At 47.9% G+C, this 22,120-nt stretch overlaps 2 protein-coding genes across 2 annotated transcripts; both read left to right on the top strand.

Annotated features, from left to right (window-relative positions):
• Nucleotides 1–2,744: 2,744 nt before the first annotated feature.
• LOC119953682 (proteinase-activated receptor 3-like) lies at nucleotides 2,745–9,483 on the top strand. Its single transcript, XM_038778209.1, has 2 exons — nucleotides 2,745–2,826; nucleotides 7,970–9,483. The coding sequence occupies exons 1-2, from the start codon at nucleotides 2,823–2,825 to the stop codon at nucleotides 9,007–9,009; spliced, it is 1,044 nt and encodes a 347-aa protein (XP_038634137.1). The 5' UTR covers nucleotides 2,745–2,822; the 3' UTR covers nucleotides 9,010–9,483.
• A 6,635-nt stretch (nucleotides 9,484–16,118) lies between these two features.
• LOC119952942 (mucin-2-like) lies at nucleotides 16,119–17,822 on the top strand (the record flags this gene model as incomplete). Its single annotated transcript, XM_038776579.1, has 2 exons — nucleotides 16,119–16,754; nucleotides 17,412–17,822. Coding segments are annotated over 2 exons (1,047 nt in total), but the record flags the coding sequence as incomplete, so codon positions are not given.
• Nucleotides 17,823–22,120: the final 4,298 nt, after the last annotated feature.

Consider the following 22,120-nt stretch of genomic DNA (forward strand, 5'->3'; position numbering starts at 1 on the left):
TGCTGGCAAAAATCCTGGCCACCAGGATAGAGGACTGTGTGCCAGGGGTTGTACACGAGGACCAGACAGGTTTTGTGAAGGGAAGGCAGCTGAACACGAATGTGCGGAGATTGTTGAATGTCATCATGATGCCGGCGATTGAGGGGGAGGCAGAGATAGTGGTGGCGCTGGATGCGGAGAAGGCCTTCGATAGAGTGGAGTGGGGGGTACCTATGGGAGGTGTTGGGGAGGTTTGGATTTGGTGAAGGGTTCATTAGATGGGTAAGGCTGCTATATGAGGCCCCGATGGCGTGCGTGGCCACGAATAGGAGGAGGTCGGAGTACTTCCGGCTTTACCGAGGGACCAGGCAGGGTTTCCCCCTGTCCCCCTTGTTGTTTGCACTGGCAATCGAGCCGCTGGCGATGGCGTTGAGAGATTCAGAGAGGTGGAGAGGCTTGGTGCAAGGTGGAGAGGAACATAGGGTGTTGTTGTATGCCGACGACCTGTTACTGTATGTGGCGGACCCGGTGGGAGGGATGCCAGGAGTGATGGAGTTGCTAGCCGAGTTTGGGACCTTGTCAGGTTATAAATTAAACTTAGGCAAGAGCGTGGTGTTTATGGTGCACCCTGGAGACCAGGAGGAAGGAATTGGTCGGCTCCCACTTAGGCGGGCAGGGGAGAGCTTTAGGTACCTGGGGGTGCAGGTGGCCAGGGACTGGGGGTCTCTTCACAAGCATAACTTCACCAGACTTGTAGATCAGATGGAGGAGGAGTTCAGGAGGTGGGACATGCTGCCATTGTCATTGGCGGGGAGGGTACAGTCCGTCAAAATGACGGAGCTTCCGAGGTTCTTGTTCCTTTTTCAGTGCCTGCCCATATTTATCCCCAGGGCCTTCTTTAGGAGAGTGACCAGCAGTATTCTGAGCTTTGTGTGGGCACATGGGACTCCGAGAGTGAGGAGGGTGTTCCTGGAGCGAGGAAGGGATAGAGGCGGGCTGGCGCTGCCCAACCTTCTGGGGTACTATTGGGCAGCCAATGTGTCAATGGTGCGTAAATGGGTGATAGAGGGGGGAGGGGCGGCGTGGAAAAGAATGGAGATGGCGTCATGTAGAGGTACGAGCCTGGGTGCCATGGTAACGGCACCGTTGCCGCTCTCCCCTAAGAGGTTTACCACGAGCCCGGTGGTGGCGGCGACCCTAAGAATCTGGGGACAGTGGAGACGGCATCTGGGGGAAACAGGGGGCTCGATGGAGGCGCCACTGGGTGGCAACCATCGGTTCATCCCGGGGAACACGGATGGGGGATTCAGGGGGTGGCAAAGGGCGGGCATCAGCAAATTGAGGGACCTGTTTATTGGCGGGAGGTTTGCGGGCCTTGGGGAACTGGAAGATAAATTTGGCCTTCCCCAAGGGAACATGTTCAGATACCTGCAGGTAAAGGCGTTTGCTAGGCGGCAGGTAGAGGGATTCCCTTTGCTGCCCTCGCAGGGGACGATGGACAGAGTGCTTTCGGGGGTGTGGGTAGGAGAGGGGAAGGTGTCTGACATCTATAAGGTAATGCAGGAGGTGGAGGAGTCGTCAGTGGAGGAGCTGGAGGCTAAATGGGAGGAGGAACTCGGGGAGCAGATAGAGGACGGGACTTGGGCGGAGGCCTTGGAGAGAGTCAACTCTTCCTCCTCATGTGCGAGGCTTAGTCTCATCCAATTTAAGGTGCTGCACCGGGCCCACATGTCCGGGACTAGGATGAGTAGGTTCTTTGGGGGTGAGGACAGGTGCACCAGATGTTCGGGGAGTCCAGCGAACCACGCCCATATGTTCTGGGCATGCCCAGCACTGGAAGAATTCTGGAAGGGGGTGGTGGGGACGGTGTCGAGGGTGGTTGGATCCAGGGTCAAACCAGGGTGGGGTCTCGCGATTTTTGGAGTTGCGGTAGAGCCGGGAGTGCAGGAGGCGAAAGAGGCCGGTGTCCTGGCCTTTGCGTCCCTAGTAGCCCGTCGAAGGATTCTGTTACAATGGAAGGATGCAAGGCCCCCAAGCGTGGAGACCTGGATCAGTGACATGGCGGGATTTATAAAATTGGAAAAGGCCAAATTTGCCCTGAGAGGATCAATACAAGGGTTCTATAAACATGGCAGCCTTTTCTGGACTTCCTGGCTCAGAGATAGGTAACTTGGTCATGGGGGGGGGGGGGGGGGGGGTGCATTATTGTAGTGTTTATTCTGTAACTTTATAGTGTGTTAATTTGCGTTGTTGTTAAAATGCTGGGTTGTTCATGGGGATGGGGCGAATGTATATGATTGTTAATATTATTGTTATTTTCGGTATTTTACTAAGGTGCGTCAATGTTGTATAAAATCAAAATTTTTCAATAAAAATTATTTAAAAAATAAAAAAAAAATAAGATGTATCTTGATAGGCACATAAACGGGCAGGGAATGAAGGGATACTGATCGTTTGGGAAATAAGTAGCAGGTCTCAATAAGGAAACTGGATCGGTGCAGGCTTGGCGGACTGAAGGATCTGTTCCTGTGCTATAATGTTCTCCTTGTGCCTTGTGCATTGTTGTGAAGATGCAGCAGTTTCCAGGTCAAGCGTGTTGCAAACTGCAGATCCGTTCTGCCTGTCGGCTTCGGAGAGACAGGTTTGAAATACTAGGCATATGGCCAGCTGTAACTAGAACGCATGACAGGATTTAATTTTTTGGCACTAACACTGAACTCAGTTCCTCCCTTCTTTAAGGAAACTCAGAGGCATGTTTACTCAGTGGCAGAGTTACAACTGGTGTGGGACAGACAGTCGGAAAGAGAGTGCAGGTTTAATCAATTCTCTCTCCATCCTTCAACATGGGTGAGTGACCAAAATGATTCATGGAACTGTTTAAAATGCAACTATGTACAGAAAGTAATGAAATGTGGTGTTATGCAGTTCAGTTAACCGCATTTGTATCTCAGTGTCAAACACAATTTAATGACAATTTGTGCTTGTGTTTGACTTTACGAGATAATGGGGAACAATGGACTCTTTCCGAATGCAATGGAATGTGATTCCCAGACCGAAAACAAGATCAGGTCAAGGATGCATTCAACAGAAGCAGAAAATGGTGGAAGTGTTCAGCACATCAGCCTGTGGAGAAAACAGTGGGGTTCATATCTCAGCTGTGGCCCCACGTTTGCCCGAGTGGTGGCTTTATGCTCTGAACATTAACCCATGTGTTCTCTCCGCAGTTACTGGGTGATACTTCACTCTACTTTCTGTTGCCGATGTTGAACAGTTGTTTCGTTCTCAGTTCCCGCACATGTCCTGTACACGTCAGGTTAAATATATCAAATTCCCTTTGATTAATTGTGGATAGGCTGGGGGTGGTTAGGCTTAAGAGTTAGGGTTATTGGCATTCAGGTTAGGGGTAGAGTTTAGGGGTTGGCAGAAATGGGGGACAGCCCCCTCTCATGCTTGGGTGTTCCAGCTCTCGTGGTTTTAGCATATGGTCCTGTCAGCTTTTTTGGTCCATGCCCAACTTTTTTGTCTTCCTAGAATATTTTGACTTCAGAAATTTTCTGTGGTTGCCTTCCCTCCCTGAGTTTGCTGGCCCAGCCTTTATTTCCAGGTGTTTATAATAATAATCTTTCTTGTCACAAGCCGGCTTACATTAACACTGCAATGAAGTTACTGTGAAGAAAAGCCCCTAGTCGCCACATTCCGGCGCCTGTTCGGGTACACAGAAGGAGAATTCAGAATGTCCAAATTACCTAACAGCACGTCTTCCGGGACTTGCAGGAGGAAACCGGAGCACCCGGAGGAAACCCACACAGACACAGGGAGAACGTACAACTCCGTACAAATAGTGACTCACGCCGGGAATCGAACCTGGGACCCTGGCACTGTGAAGACATAGTGCTAATTATCATAGAATTTACAGTGCAGAAGGAGGCCATTCGGCCCATTGAGTCTGCACCGGCTCTTGGAAAGAGCACCCTACCCAAGGTCAACACCTCCCTTTATCCCAATAACCCGGTAACCCCACCCAACACTAAGGGCAATTTTGGACACTAAGGGCAATTTATCATGGCCAATCCACCTAACCTGCACATCTTTGGACTGTGGGAGGAAACCGGAGCACCCGGAGGAAACCCACGCACACACGGGGAGGATGTGCAGACTCCACACAGACAGTGACCCAAGCCGGAATCGAACCTGGGACCCTGGAGCTGTGAAGCCATTGTGCTATCCACAATGCTACCGTGCTGCCCACGGTAATTGCATCTCCTATGCTCTCTTGTATTGTTTCCGAGTGCCTTTTATTTTGAGTTGGTCCACAATAGGACAATAGGGTTTGATGTGGGGGCTGAGAGAGATGAAGTTGGATGGTAAAGCAGAGAGAGTCAGGGACAAGGTTAGAGTGTTAGTGTTAGGGCATTAGCATTAGTGTTAGGTCATTAGGATTGAGGTTATTATGGTTAAGGTTAGGATATTAGTGTTCGGTATTTGGGTTTGGGTTAGGGTTAGGGCTAGAATCAGGGTTAGGATGTAGAGATAGAGGGCGTTGTTTAGACACTGCCAGTATTTTAGCAGTAGTAAGGGGAATTTTCAGTGAGGGAGGGTCTGTCAAGAATGGAATAGCATCTCAGAGAGCCAGAGTTCCATTCCGTCAACATTGCTTGACTATACTCTCAGATGTGAGAGTGGGTTGGTGGACACTGCATTCTAAGCAGCATTGTATGAGGCTGGGAGGACCATGACAGAACCCATCATAATAATTGCCATTTCTGCTACATATCAATTTTGTAAAAAGCGACAAGTTACCAGATAAGAAAATAGCAAATTGAACACATACTGCCAATCTATTGAATGCAACAAAATGGCTATTTGGCCCATTGTGTCTGGATTAGCATGAGGCTATCGTAATACCAAACTAATCTCACTTGCCACAGATCTGCATCAGTTCCAAACTAATCCCACTGCCCCACTCTCTCCCCATAGCCCTGTATCAATCCCAAACTAATCCCACTGCCCCACTCTCCCCCATTGCCCTGTATCAATCCCAAACTAATCCCACTACCCCACTATCTCCCCATTGCCCTGTATCAATCCCAAACTAATCCCACTGCCCCACATTCTCCCCATATCCCTGGATCAATCCCAAACTAATCCCTTTGCCCCCTCTCTCTATCACCCTATATCAATCCCAAACTAATCACCGTGTCCCCATCTCCGAATAGCTCTGTATCAATCCCCAACAAAACCCACTGTCCCACTTTCTCCCCATAGCCCTGTATCAATCCCCAACTAATTCCATTACCCTGTTCTTTCCCAATAGTCCTGTATCAATACCACTGCCTCACTCTCTCCCTATAGCCCTGTATCAATCCCAAACTAATTCCACTGTCTCTCTCGCTCTCTCTCCCGACAGCCCTGTATCACCCCAGATTAATCCAAATGCCCTGCTCTCGCCTTATAACCCCGTATCAATCAGATGGTAAATGGTGTCTCTGTTGGTGAAAGAGAAGCAAAGAAAATGGCTCAAACAACTTTCTCTCCGAATATTCTGAAATGATCAATGTGTTTGAAAATTATTCTAATAAGAAGGTACATGTGTTGAACTAGCTCTTTTCACTATATGTGTGCATTCAAGCTGTGGGTTTGAGCTGGTTACTGGTCGCTCAGCTATCACTTATCAGTCAGGCAGCTCTTTACCTTGCTGACAACAGTGAATCATTTTAAATTATTTCGGAGCTGGAAATTGCCGGCAGCTTGTCTTAACTCTTTAATTCCCTGTCTCAACAGCCATCGACGTAAGCTGGCCTATTTAAGTAGGTAATATGAGATTCCAAAAATATTAGTCCAAAATGATATAAAATCCTAAAATTAATACATGATCGGGATCTTGAGGCTTGACAATTCCCTTGATAGCTTTACAATTCCAATGCGTTATCCACTCTTTATCCACATTCATACCTACTTTTAACAATCCCAAAGTACACTTGACCTCTCTCCTGACCTATCCAACGAGTACCCAAACTCTCCAAAGGACTTTGCATTGTTAGACCTCACAACTCACAAGTCAAGTAGGAAATATACACTCGTGGAGCCCCCCCCCCCCGCCCCCCCTCCCCCCTCCTTCCTCCCCGTTCCCCGCTCATCCGCCTCCAACTCCGAAAATAATGGTGGGGGTTGGATTTCGGTTGGGAAAACTGGATTCAGGCATCTGGCGCCATTTTGGCAAAGCCAGAAGCTGTCTCTGTTGTGGTGAAAATCAGGCCGATACTGATCTAAAAAAGTCTCCTGAACGCGTTTTGAAACTCTTGCCCCACTCTGCTATTACAGTTCCGGCCTACAGTTTAGATATCCCGTCATTACTGTTCTTCAGTCATTTGTTAGTTCAGACTCGGGAGTCCGATCACAGATCACAACCTGTCCCACACCCTGTGTTGTAAACTGAGTCAGCCTGTCTGCCAAGATGGGAAATGTGGAGGAAACCACTTAACTTCCGGCCGGGCCCTTACACTCATGTTGGGAAGTTCGTCAAGAGTATGATTCCCTTCCCGTAAGCGCCTGTTTTTCTATTATCTGAGAGCATTAGGATTTCCTAGGAATCATAAAAGAAGTAAACAAAGAACAAAGAACAAAGACAATTACAGCACAGGAACAGGCCCTTCGGCCCTCCAAGCCTGCGCCGATCCAGATCCTTTATCTAAACTTGTCTCCTATTTTCCAAGGTCTACTTCCCTCTGTTCTCGCCCGTTCATATACCTGTCTAGATGCCTCTTAAATGATGCTATCGTGCCCGCCTCTACCACCTCCGCTGGCAAAGCGTTCCAGGCACCCACCACCCTCTGCGTAAAAAGCTTTCCACGCACGTCTCCCTTAAACTTTCCCCCTCTCACCTTGAAATTGTGACCCCTTGTAACTGACACCCCCACTCTTGGGAAAAGCTTGTTGCTATCCACACTGTCCATACCTCTCATAATTTTGTAGACTTCAATCAGGTCCCCCCTCAACCTCCGTCTTTCCAACGAAAACAATCCTAATCTACTCAACCTTTCTTCATAGCTAGCACCCTCCATACCAGGCAACATCCTGGTGAACCTCCTCTGCACCCTCTCCAAAGAATCCACATCCTTCTGGTAATGTGGCGACCAGAACTGCACGCAGTATTCCAAATGTGGCCGAACCAAAGTCCTATACAACTGTAACATGATCTGCCAACTCTTGTACTCAATACCCCGTCCGATGAAGGCAAGCATGCTGTATGCCTTCTTGACCACTCTATCAACCTGCGTTGCCACCTTCAGGGTACAATGGACCTGAACTCCCAGATCTCTCTGTACATCAATTTTGCCCAAGGCCCTTCCATTGACCATATTGTCCGCTCTTGAATTTGATCTTCCAAAATGCATCACCTCGCATTTGCGTGGATTGAACTCCATCTGCCGTTTCTCTGCCCAACTCTCCAATCTATCTATATTTTGTTGATCTTCCAGTGCCAGTGAGCACCCCCTCCTCTCAGCGGAAGGTACGAACACTGGGAAAGCCCAGATGACAACGGCGGGACTGGGAGATCCTACCATCAGCCAATGCCGGGCAGCCTCCATTTCCACAAAAACCTGGCACGGGGGCAGGAGGGGGCAGAAAATCCCACAGGAATATTGGGAGTTTATCATTGGGTGACCAATCTGTGATTCCTGATTTGATGGGATTCACTGCCAGGAGAGGGACCCTAGATAGAATACAATGAGTCAAACATGTATAACCCAGCTCCTTCACATTGTCCAATCAGTTATTAATCTAAAATTCTTTCATTGTCAATCAGTACTTAGTGTTTATACAGTGTGTACTCCAGCAACTCTTGAGATTTGACACTCACATAGTGCGAAGGAAGGTTCTGTCGTTGTGGTTGGGGACAAATTGCTTCATTTCACAATGATGATAGACAAATGGCTGTGAAACTGCAATAAAAACCAAAAGGAATAAACAATCTGCTTCACATTTTTAGCCGCTACTGATGAGCCGTGGGCGGGAGGAGTCCTTGGAGAGATGGCTCCAGATTCGTCCGCAGTTATAATAAACGACCAGAACAGACCTCAACTGATCAATCCCTTCACCACAACGTTGATCCCGGCCTTTTACATCCTTGTGTTTGTCATCGGGCTCCCAGCAAATGCTCTGGCCCTTTGGATAATGGCTGCAAAAAGCAAGAAGCCTTCCACCATCTTCCTGATCAACCTGGCCACCGCCGACCTTCTGCTGATCCTGGTGCTGCCGTTCAAGATCTCCTACCACCTCCTGGGCAACGACTGGCTCTTTGGCGAGGGTCTCTGTCGGGTGATGACCGCCTTCTTCTACGGGAACATGTACTGCTCCATCCTGCTGCTCACCTTCATCAGCATCGACAGATACTTTGCTCTGGTCCACCCATTCCTCTCCAGGCGCTTCAGGGACAATAGATCTGTCTTTGGTGTTTGTGCTGCCATTTGGGTCACAGTTGTTCTCTTTGTTTTGCCTTTTCTTTCAGTTCAGCAGTCATATGAGATCCGAGATCTAAACATCACCACCTGTCATGATGTGTACCTCGAGGGTAAATGGACTATGTATTTCTCTTACTGGTTAATTGTTGTGATATTAGGATTTCTCATTCCAAGCCTCACCACGATATTTTGTTACAGTGTTGTAATCAGGTCTTTAACAGTAAATGATATAAAGTACAAAAAGGCGGCAAAAATCACTCTTTTAGTACTCTTTATATACCTGGTGTGTTTCACCCCCAGTAATATAGTGTTGCTGGTACACCAATGGAGCCCTGGGCTCCATAAATATTACATGTTCTTACTGTCTCTCAGCAGCTTTAACAGCTGCTTCGACCCCTTCCTCTATTATTATATTTCTGAGGATTGTAGAAACCGAGTGAGAAAGGTGTTCAGTCTTCAGACTGCTCGTTCCAGCTTGAAATTCTGGCCATCCACAAGACTGGAATTCATTTCTTCCACGCTTTCTTCACTCAGTTCCTCATTTCAGAAACGAAAACCCCCGGCCTGAGCCACCGCAAACCGTATTTAGCTACTTTGAAGCCAGGGCAGCGGCAGAGGGGATTGGCATTTACTCGCATCAGCACATGTTAGACAGAGACACAAGGGGCAACGCACTTCCGCATCTCAAACACTCTGTCAGCTGCACATGTAAACTGACTGAATATATATATATATTTTTTTAACGTTTTTCCATTCTCACGGTTGCAAAGTCTGTGTGCAAGGACAGGGCAGGTCCTTAATCCAACTCCTTGCTTGCTCCAAAAAAACAAATTCCTATTGAATCCAATTCATGCTCTCCACAAGAGAGGTACATGAAGACAGATAGACAAACAAGATGAGGTAAATCAGTTAGCCTTCAGTAGACAGAGTTGAGAGGGGCCATTGCTTGTGAGTCGCAACTCATAGAACCCGTAGAATCCCTACGGTGCGGAAGGAGGCCATTCGGCCCATCGGGTCTGCACCGACCCGCTGAAACAGCTCCCTGCCTAGGCCCATACGCACCCACCCCCTCCCTCCCCACCTATACCTGTAACCCCAACCAATCCTTGGACACCAAGGGGCAGTTTAACACGGCCAATTCAACTAATCTGCGCATCTTTGGTCTGTGGGAGGAAACCGGAGTACACGGAGGAAACCCACGCAGACACGGGGAGAATGTGCAAACTCCACACAGTCGGCGGGTTGGCGGCATCAAGCCCAGGTCACCGGCGCTATGAGACAGTAGTGCTAACCACTGTGCTAGAGATATGCTGCAGTGAATTTTACAAACTGTCCACCTCCAGTGGTGAATCGACACTAGCATTTACCAGAATGCTTATTTGACGATGTTCATTAGGTTCTATATAATAAAGTACAGGGCAGCATGGTAGCGCAAGTGGATAGCACTGTGGCTTCACAGCGCCAGGGTTCCAAGTTCGATTCCCCTGCTGTGCCACTGTCTGTGTGGAGTCTGCACGTTCTCCCCGTGTCTGCGTGGGTTTCCTCCGGGTGCTCCGGTTTCCTCCCACAGTCCAAAGATGTGCAGATTAGGTGGATTGGCCGTGCTAAATTGGCCTGTTGACCAAAAAGATTCAAAGGTGTTATTGGGTTACGGGGATAGGGTGGAAGTGAGGGCTTAAGTGAGTCGGTGCAGACTCGATGGGCCGAATGGCCTCCTTCTGCGCTGTATGTTCTATGTTCAAAGTGGAGGAGCAAAAAACACCCGGGGGGGGGGGCTGTTCAGTTCTGCAAATTCTGCATCAATACGCCAGAGGCAAACGAGGAGAAACACAACTGGTGTCCAGTGCTGGGTTTTACTGTTACTACAACTTGTATGAGACTGGTTTACTTTTGAATTGAAGCCAGTTTTTAAATAATATAGCCTCGGAAGCAACGACCGGTTAAGAACATTTACACAAAAAGGCCATGGTGGTGGGATTATATTGATGCAGAATCAGAATCTGAGAAGGTCACAACGGAAGGAAAGCAAATTTATCAAAAATCAATTTTTTACAACATGAGCCACTTTTGTTCGTGATTTTCAGGAATCTCTATCACATATTAGAATTGGAGAAAACTGATCAATGTAAAAATGTTGCAGCCTGCGGCTGGTGTAATTTTAATGCTGTGTGTTCTAATTGAGCAAATTGAAACTGCAGTTTTTTAAAAAAAAGAACAGTTGTGAATCATAGAATCCCCACTGTGCAGAAGGAGGCCATTCGGCCCATCGAGCCTGCACCGACCCTCCGAAAGAGCACTCCACCCAGGTCCACCCCTCCGCCCACTCCGCTCTATCCCTGCAACCCTGTAATCTAATCTGTACGTCCGAGATACTAAGGGGCAATTTAGCATGGCCAATCCACCCAGCCTGCACATTCTTCGACAATAAGGGGCAATTTAGCACGATCAATCCACCCAGCCTGCACATCCTTTGACTAAAGACTGGCTATCATGTATATTTAATTTGCATCAATTTGCTTTAGTATGACTATGTATTTCTGTTTATTTATTCCAAGCTGTTATGTGAGTTCTTATTAAAATGTGTTTTTAAAGTGTTTCACACCGAGAGTTAGTGATATTTTATCAGAAAAGTTTAAACTTTCCTCAAATGACTCCAGTGGATTGGGACACATAATTATGGAATTTAGAGTGCAGGAGGAGGCCATTCAGCAAATCGAGTCTGTACTGGTTCCTGGAAAGGGCTCCCTACTTAGGCCCATGCCTCCACCCGATCTGCATGACCCCACCCAATCTATTGGACACTAAAGGGTGATTTAGCATGGCTGATCCAACTTACCTGCTTGTCTTTAGACTGTGGAAGGAAACCGGAGCATCCGGAGGAAAGCCATGCAGACATGGGGAGAACGTGCGAACTCCACACAGATAGACATCGAGGCCGGAATTGAACTCGGGACCCTGCACCACCATCAACATCAACATGAATACCAACATCAGCACCAACACCAACATCAACACGAACACCAATACCAACATGAACAACGACACCAACACCAACATCAGCACCAACGCCAACACCAAAATCAGCACTAACATCAACACCAACACCAACACCAACATCAGCATCAACATCAACAACAACATCAACACCAACACCAACATCAACATCAACATCAACACCAACATCAGCATCAACATCAACATCAGCATCAACACCAACACCAACACCAACACCAACATCAGCACCAACACCAACATCAACACCAACACCAACATCAGCACCAACATCAACACCAACATCAGCACCAACACCAACATCAGCACCAACTCCAACATCAACACCAATATCAACACCAACATTAGCACCAACTCCAACACCAACACCAAAATCAGCACCAACATCAGCACCAACACCAACATCAGCAACAACACCAACATCAACACCAACATCAACATCAGCACCAACATCAACACCAAAATCAGCACCAACATCAGCACCAACACCAACATCAGCACCAATATCAACACCAACATTAGCACCAACACCAACACCAAAATCAGCACCAACAACAACACCAACATCAACATCAACATCAGCACCAACACCAACATCAACATCAGCACCAACATCAACACCAAAATCAGCACCAACATCAGCACCAACACCAACATCAGCACCAACATCAGCACCAACACCAACACCAACATCAACATCAGCACCAACATCAACACCAAAATCAGCACCAACATCAGCACCAACATCAACATCAGCACCAACACCAACATCAGCACCAACATCAGCACCAACACCAACATCAGCACCAACATCAGCACCAACATCAGCACCAACATCAGCACCAACACCAACATCAGCACCAACATCAGCACCAACACCAACACCAACATCAACATCAGCACCAACATCAACACCAAAATCAGCACCAACATCAGCATCAACACCAACATCAACACCAAAATCAGCACCAACATTAGCACCAACACCAACATCAGCACCAACATCAACACCAACATCACCACCAACATCAACACCAACAGCAACATCAACACCAACATCAAAATCAGCACCAACACCAACATTAGCACCAACACCAACACCAAAATCAGCACCAACATCAACATCAGCACCAACATCAACACCAAAATCAGCACCAACATCAGCACCAACACCAACATCAGCACCAATATCAACACCAACATTAGCACCAACATCAACACCAACATCAATACCAACATCAACACCAACACCAACATCAGCACCAACACCAACATCAACACCAACACCAAAATCAACACCAACATTAGCACCAACTCCAACATCAACACCAATATCAACACCAACATTAGCACCAACATCAACACCAACATCAGCGCCAACACCAGCATCAGCACCAACACCAACACCAAAATCAACACCAACATTAGCACCAACTCCAACATCAACACCAATATCAACACCAACATTAGCACCAACACCAACACCAACATCAACACCAACATCAGCACCAACACCAACATCAGCACCAACTCCAACATCAACACCAACACCAACATTAGCACCAACACCAACACCAACCCCAACATCAACACCAATATCAACACCAACATCAGCACCAACTCCAACATCAACACCAATATCAACACCAACATTAGCACCAACACCAATACCAACACCAACACCAAAATCAACACCAACATTAGCACCAACTCCAACATCAACACCAATATCAACACTAACATTAGCACCAACACCAATACCAACACCAACACCAACATCAACACCAACATCAGCACCAACTCCAACATCAACACCAATATCAACACTAACATTAGCACCAACACCAATACCAACACCAACACCAACATCAACACCAACACCAAAATCAGCACCAACACCAACACCAACACCAACATCAACACCAACACCAACATCAACACCAACATCAACACCAACACCAAAATCAGCACCAACACCAACAGCAACACCAACACCAACACCAACATCAGCACCAACACCAACATCTACACCAACATCAACACCAAAATCAGCACCAACACCAACACCAACACCAACATCAACACCAACACCAACACCAACACCAACATCAACACCAACACCAAAATCAGCACCAACACCAACAGCAACACCAACACCAACACCAACATCAACACCAACACCAACACCAACACCAACATCAACACCAACACCAAAATCAGCACCAACACCAACACCAACATCAACACCAACATCAGCACCAACACCAACATCAGCACCAACACCAACACCAACATCAACACCAACATTAGCACCAACATTAACACCAACATCAGCATCAACATCAGCACCAACACCAACACCAACACCAACACCAACATCAGCACCAACACCAACATCAGCACCAACACCAAAGTAAGGTTGGGGGGGGGGGGGTTGTTGGGTTATGGGTATAGGGTGGATACGTGGGTTTGAGTAGGGTGATCATGGCTCGGCACAACATTGAGGGCCGAAGGGCCTGTTCTGTGCTGTACTGTTCTATTCTATGAAACACCAACATCAGCACCAACACCAACATCAACACCAACACCAACATCAAAATCAGCACCAACACCGACACCAACATCAACACCAACATCAGCACGAACACCAACATCAGCGCTAACACCAACACCAACACCAACACCAAAATCAGCACCAATATCAGCACCAACTCCAACACCGACTCCAACACCAACACCAATGTCAGCACCAACATCGATGTGGAGATGCCGGCGTTGGACTGGGGTGAGCACAGTAAGAAGTCTTACAACACCAGGTTAAAGTCCAACAGGTTTGTTTCAAACACGAGCTTTCGGAGCACGGCTCCTTCTTCAGGTGAATGGAAAGGCTTGTTCCAGAAATGTTTATATAGACACAGTCAGAGATGCCCCGGAATGCGAGCACCTGCAGGCAATCAAATCATCAAAGATGCAGAGAGAGAGGTAACTCCAGGTTAAAGAGGTGTGAATTGTCCCAAGCCAGTTCAGTCGGCACCAACATCAGCACCAACACCAACATCAACACCAACACCAACACCAACACCAAAATCAGCACCAACATCAGCACCAACTCGAACACCGACTCCAACACCAACACCAATGTCAGCACCAACATCAGCACCAACACCAACACCAACATCAGCACCAACATCAGCACCAACACCAACATCAACACCAACATCAGCACCAACACCAACATCAACACCAACATCAGCACCAACTCCAACATCAGCACCAACATCAACACCAACACCAACACCAACACCAACACCAATACCAACATCAGCACCAACACCAACATCAACACCAACATCAGCACCAACATCAGCACCAACACCAACACCAACATCAACATCAGCACCAACACCAACATCAACACCAACATCAGCACCAACACCAACATCAGCACCAACACCAACACCAACATCAGCACCAACACCAATACCAACACCAACATCAACACCAACATCAGCACCAACACCAACACCAACATCAGCACCAACACCAACACCAACACCAACACCAACACCAACATCAGCACCAACACCAACATCAGCACCAACATCAACACCAACACCAACATCAGCACGAACACCAACACCAACATCAACACCAACACCAACACCAACATCAGCACCAACACCAACATCAACATCAACACCAACAGCAACACAAACCACAACATCAGCACCAACATCAACACCAACACCAACATCAGCACCAACATCAGCACCAACATCAACACCAACATCAACATCAGCACCAACACCAACAGCAACACCATCAACATCAACACCAGCACCAATACCAACATCAACACCAACACCAATACCAACCTCAGCATCAACATCAACACCAACACCAACATCAGCACCAACATAAACATCAGCACCAACACCAACATCAACACCAACACCAACAGCAACACCATCAACATCAACACCAGCACCAATACCAACATCAACACCAACACCAACATAAACATCAGCACCAACATCAACACCAACACCAACATCAGCACCAACACCAACATCAACACCAAAATCAGCACCAACATCAACATCAGCACCAACATCAACACCAACACCAACATCAGCACCAACACCAACACCAACATCAACACCAAAATCAGCACCAACATCAACATCAACACCAACATTAGCACAAACACCAACATCAACATCAACACCAACACCAACAGCAACAACATCAACACCAACACCAATACCAACATCAACACCAACACCAACATCAACACCAACACCAACATCAACACCAACACCAACACCAACATCAGCATCAACATCAACACCAACACCAACACCAACATCAACACCAACACCAACATCAACACCAACACCAACATCAGCATCAACATCAACACCAACACCAACATCAGCACCAACACCAACATCAACACCAACATCAGCACCAACATCAGCACCAACACCAACACCAACACCAACATCAGCATCAACACCAACACCAACACCAACACCAACATCAGCACCAACACCAACATCAACACCAACATCAGCACCAACACCAACACCAACACCAACATCAGCATCAACACCAACACCAACACCAACATCAACACCAACACCAACATCAGCACCAACATCAGCACCAACATCAGCACCAACACCAACATCAACACCAACATCAACACCAACACCAACATCAGCACCAACATCAGCACCAACACCAACATCAGCACCAACACCAACATCAACACCAACATCAACACCAACATCGGCACCAATACCAACATCAGCACCAACACCAACATCAACACCAACATCAGCACCAACACCAACACCAACACCAACATCAGCACCAACATCAGCACCAACATCAACACCAACACCAACATCAGCACCAACACCAACATCAGCACCAACATCAGCACCAACATCAACACCAACATCAACACCAACATCAGCACCAACATCAACACCAACATCAACATCAACATCAACACCAACATCAGCACCAACGCCAACATCAACACCAACACCAACATCAACACCAACATCAGCACCAACATCAGCACCAACTCCAACACCAACATCAGCACGAACACCAACACCAACATCAACACCAACATCAGCACCAACATCAACACCAACATCAGCACCAACACCAACACCAACATCAACACTAACATCAACACCAACACCAACATCAGCACCAACACCAACATCAACACCAACATCAGCACCAACACCAACACTAACATCAGCACCAACATCAGCACCAACATCAGCACCAACTCCAACACCAACATCAGCACGAACACCAACACCAACATCAACACCAACATCAGCACCAACATCAGCACCAACATCAGCACCAACACCAACATCAGCACGAACACCAACACCAACATCAGCACGAACACCAACACCAACATCAACATCAGCACCAACTCCAACACCAACATCAGCACCAACACCAACATCAACACCAACATCAGCACCAACATCAGCACCAACATCAGCACCAACACCAACATCAGCACCAACACCAACATCAACATCAACACCAACATCAACACCAACATCAGCACCAACATCAACACCAACACCAACATCAGCACGAACACCAACACCAACATCAGCACCAACACCAACATCAACATCAACACCAACATCAGCACGAACACCAACACCAACATCAACACCAACACCAACATCAACATCAACACCAACATCAGCACCAACACCAACATCAACATCAACACCAACATCAGCACCAACACCAACATCAACACCAACACCAACATCAGCACCAACACCAACATCAACATCAACACCAACATCAACATCAACACCAACATCAGCACCAACACCAACATCAGCACCAACACCAACACCAACATCAGCACCAACACCAACATCAGCACCAACACCAACATCAACATCAACACCAACATCAGCACCAACACCAACATCAGCACCAACATCAACATCAGCACCAACACCAACACCAACATCAGCACCAACTCCAACATCAGCACCAACATCAGCACCAACACCAACATCAGCACCAACACCAACACCAACACCAACATCAGCACCAACACCAACACCAACATCAGCACCAACACCAACATCAGCACCAACACCAACATCAACATCAGCACCAACACCAACACCAACATCAACACCAACATCAGCACCAACACCAACATCAGCACCAACACCAACACCAACATCAGCACCAACATCAGCACCAACACCAACATCAGCACCAACACCAACACCAACATCAGCACCAACATCAGCACCAACACCAACACCAACATCAACACCAACATCAACACCAACATCAGCACCAACGCCAACACCAAAATCAGCACCAACACCAACAACATCAACATCAGCACCAACATCAACACCAGCACCAACACCAACACCAACAACATCAACATCAGCACCAACATCAACACCAGCACCAATACCAATATCAACATCAACACCAACATCAACACCAACATCAACACCAACACCCGCACCAACACCAACATCAACACCAGCACCAATACCAATATCAACATCAGCACCAACACCAACATCTACACCAACACCAACATCAGCACCAACTCCAACACCAACACCAACACCAACACCAACATCAGCACCAATACCAACATCAACATCAACATCGGCACCAACACCAACATCAACATCGGCACCAACTCCAACACCAACACCAACACCAACACCAACACCAACACCAACACCAACACCAACACCAACACCAACACCAACACCAACATCAACATCAACATCGGCACCAACACCAACATCAACATCGGCACCAACACCAACATCAACATCGGCACCAACTCCAACACCAACACCAACACCAACACCAACACCAACACCAACACCAACACCAACATCAACATCAACATCGGCACCAACACCAACATCAACATCGGCACCAACACCAACACCAACACCAACACCAACATCAACATCAACACCAACACCAACACCAACACCAACACCAACATCAACATCGGCACCAACACCAACACCAACACCAACACCAACACCAACACCAACACCAACATCAACATCAGCACCAACACCAACACCAACATCAACATCAACACCAACACCAACACCAACACCAACACCAACATCAACATCGGCACCAACACCAACACCAACATCAACATCAACACCAACACCAACACCAACACCAACATCAACATCGGCACCAACACCAACACCAACACCAACACCAACACCAACACCAACACCAACACCAACATCAACATCGGCACCAACACCAACACCAACACCAACACCAACATCAGCACCAACACCAACATCTACACCAACATCAACATCAGCACCAACACCAACACCAACATCAGCACCAACACCAACATCAGCACCAACATCAACATCAGCACCAACACCAACACCAACATCAACACCAACACCAACATCAGCAAGGAATGTATGGTCGCCCCGTTTTGTGCACTGAGGAACTCGCCCCAGGTCTCGAAGGCAAAGGGAATGTCCCAAATCCTCAGGTTCCTTGCGTAACTGCAGATTAAAGTGAGACTGGCTGTCTATCTTTAAAATGCAGATTTGCCAAAAAGAGATCGCACCGGTATTGGGCAGGATTTACATCGCAAAGCCTTATAAGTCCAGGTAGATCCGTGGAGCATGGTCTTGCAACTTCTATCAGCCAAGCTGTGCCACGCCGAGCTGCTTTTCAGGTGCAGAGTGGTCATTCAATCGAACCCTAAGTGTTGTTCGATAGCGCTGGGGAAATTGCCAACAGAGCCAGTGGGAAACTCCCAGCATAATACGCCACAAATGACACTTACCTTTCCGTTAGATCGAGCCCAATGACTTTGTACCTGATCTGCAGGTTCAATTTGGGTGGAATATTGAGTTGGATCGATCATGTTCAAACGTTTAAGTTTTATATTTTTGGAACTAAGATGAGGTTCCACTTAATCACAATCCATACCCAGGAAACTGGCTGCTGAATTTTTTTTTTTCAAATTCTGCTCCATTTTGCTTTGTTAATTACCAAGAGTTGCTTCCCAAGTCCCTCAGAGGGCCACCCTACCTGCATTTTGCAAGACCTACCCACCCTACCCCTGACAACTTTGATTGACAGCTCCTGGACCACTTATTGCTGTTTTGTTAATAAATTTAGAGTACTCAATTTGTTTTTCAAGTTAAAGGGCTATTTAGCGTGACCAATCCACCTACCCTGCACATCATTTTTGGGTTGTGGGGTGGAACCCACGCAGACACAGGGAGATGTGCAAACTCCACATGGGCAGTGACCTGGGGCCAGGTTTGAACCCGGGTCCTCTGTGCCGTGAGGCAGCAGTGCTAACCACTGTGCCGACCTTCTGGACCATTTCAAATGGAGTTATGTCCTGTTAGTTTCACAGCTGACCACTTCCAAGTTACTCAACCATGAAGGGAGATGAATGGGATAGTGCTGGCAGCTGAGTGTGCGAGGAAGCTGTCAATCGCAGCCGAGTCAAATCAATATCAAAGAGAAATGAATGAATGGCTTGCACATCAAGGCTCTGAAGGAGTTTAAAGCCAGCTGACTGGCTTTCTCTTTTGAGGAATTGACAGGTGCTGTTTCCTCTGCCTGGGCCCAGGTGCGTTTTAAAGCAGAGTATTTTCCACTGTCTCTGTCTGCATTGTTCTCTAGCTTCCAACAGGGCTCTCTTTTCTTGGGGGGTGGGGGGGGGGGGGGGCTTCCAACAGGGCTCTCTTTTCTTGGGGGGGGGGGGCTTCCAACAGGGCTCACTTTTCTTGGGGGTGAGGGGTCCCTGACAGGGCTCTCTTTCCTGGGGTGGCTTCTCGACATGGGTTTCCCGTCCGGTGGGGGGGGTGGGGGGGGGGGGGGTGGTTATGGGTTTTTCTTTATTTAGGTTTGTCTGTGGAGGTGGTGGGTCTCTTTATTTAAGATGTCTCTTGGGGGGGGGGGGGTTCTTTATTTAGCGGGTCTTCCTGGGGAGGTCTGTTTATTGAGGGGGTCTCTGTGGGGGGGCTCTTTATTTAGGGGGAGTCCCGGGGAGGGGACGGGGAGCTGAATTGCGCTGCGATGGGGAGGGAGGCAGCCGCAGGACCTCGCTATCAGGCCACATGCTCAAGGATCCCCTTGCATGGCTCAGGATTGGCACTTGCTTCCTGGTTCGTGCTCCCAATGTGAGCCCAAAACAGCAGCAATTCAGCTCCAGAGGGAGAGGAGAATCTCCAAATTGGAGGATCCTGCCCAGAGTCTGTTAAACTTCTCGAAGGGCCCATGGTGCCTGGGCGACATAGTTCACCTGTACTCACCTGCCTTCTCACAGTGCTAATAGCACTGTCAGGTGGATACAAGCAATATCGTCAAAACCACCTGCATCCACTTTGGTTACAATGCATTATCTTTTGCGTTGAATTACAGACTCAAAGGATTCATTTCAAACCTCTGCAATATCCCAACTTCTGACTGATTTCCCCCTTTTTGTTGATAATGTCTCCTGGAGAGTGACCTTTGGCCCCAGTATATCCTCTTCCTCACTTGCCGAGGCAAAACTTCCGTCTTGAAGACTGAAGAGAGCCTCACGTTCACGGTCACGTTTATGTTTATGGAAGTCTTCACCTTTCTGCCAACCACCCCTCCCCCCTCCAGCCAGGCCCCCCCCCCCCCCCCCCCCCCCCCCCACCTCCCCACTCCCCCAACCCCACCACTCCTGAGATTTTTCTGTATTTGGTTTGGTCTGCCCCACTCTCTTCATTGCTCTTCTCTCAGTCTTTTCATTCGATCAGCTTCTGGTGGTTGGGGCAGAATTTTCCGGATCCCGCCAAGGGGTTTGTAGGTGGAGGGTGGCTGTAGATTTCTTGGATGGCACGCCCACCAGATTTCTGTCCACCCGACCACTCCGCAACTTCACAGTGCCCGAGGCTTTGGCACGTCTACCAACCCTTGCCCCAGTTGAGGCCCTAAAGTACCCAGCATTGACCACTTAAGGGCCATTTAGCACCAGCCTCAACTTTCAGGCTGGTGGGGCGGGTCCAGGGGCGGGTGGGGGAGCCCATCGTAACCATACTCCGGCTTGAGCAGGGGCACCTCTATGAATAGTCTTGTTTTAACAGTGAACCCCCCCCAACAAAAGGTCTGGCTCCTTGAGATTTGCCCCCTCCCCCATCAAGGAGTAACTAATCCTGAGGACAGAGATTAGCATTTAATATTACAGTAAAACTCTGGAGCCAGGGACCATATAGTTAATCGTAACTTAATCTAATAACGATTTAAGTATTTATTTTGAATTAGTTACCTAATGCTTAATAGTCACTCAGCACGGCGTAATACTCGAACTGTGAGATGTGGGAGATCCGTGATGCTACCAGCGACTACGTCTGCAGAAAGTGTAACCAATGGCAGCTCCTCACAGACCGCGTGGTTCGGTTGGAGGAGTAGTTGGATGCACTTAGGACCATGCAGGTGGAAGACAGCATCATAGATAGGAGTTATAGAGATGCGGTCACACCCAAGGTGCAGGCAGACAGATGGGTGACTGCTAGAAAGGGCAGGCAGGCAGTGCAGGAATCCCCTGTGGCTGTCTCCCTCTCTAACAAGTA

Source organism: Scyliorhinus canicula, chromosome 18 (genome assembly GCF_902713615.1).
Source record: "Scyliorhinus canicula chromosome 18, sScyCan1.1, whole genome shotgun sequence".
NCBI classification, from domain to species: domain Eukaryota; kingdom Metazoa; phylum Chordata; class Chondrichthyes; order Carcharhiniformes; family Scyliorhinidae; genus Scyliorhinus; species Scyliorhinus canicula.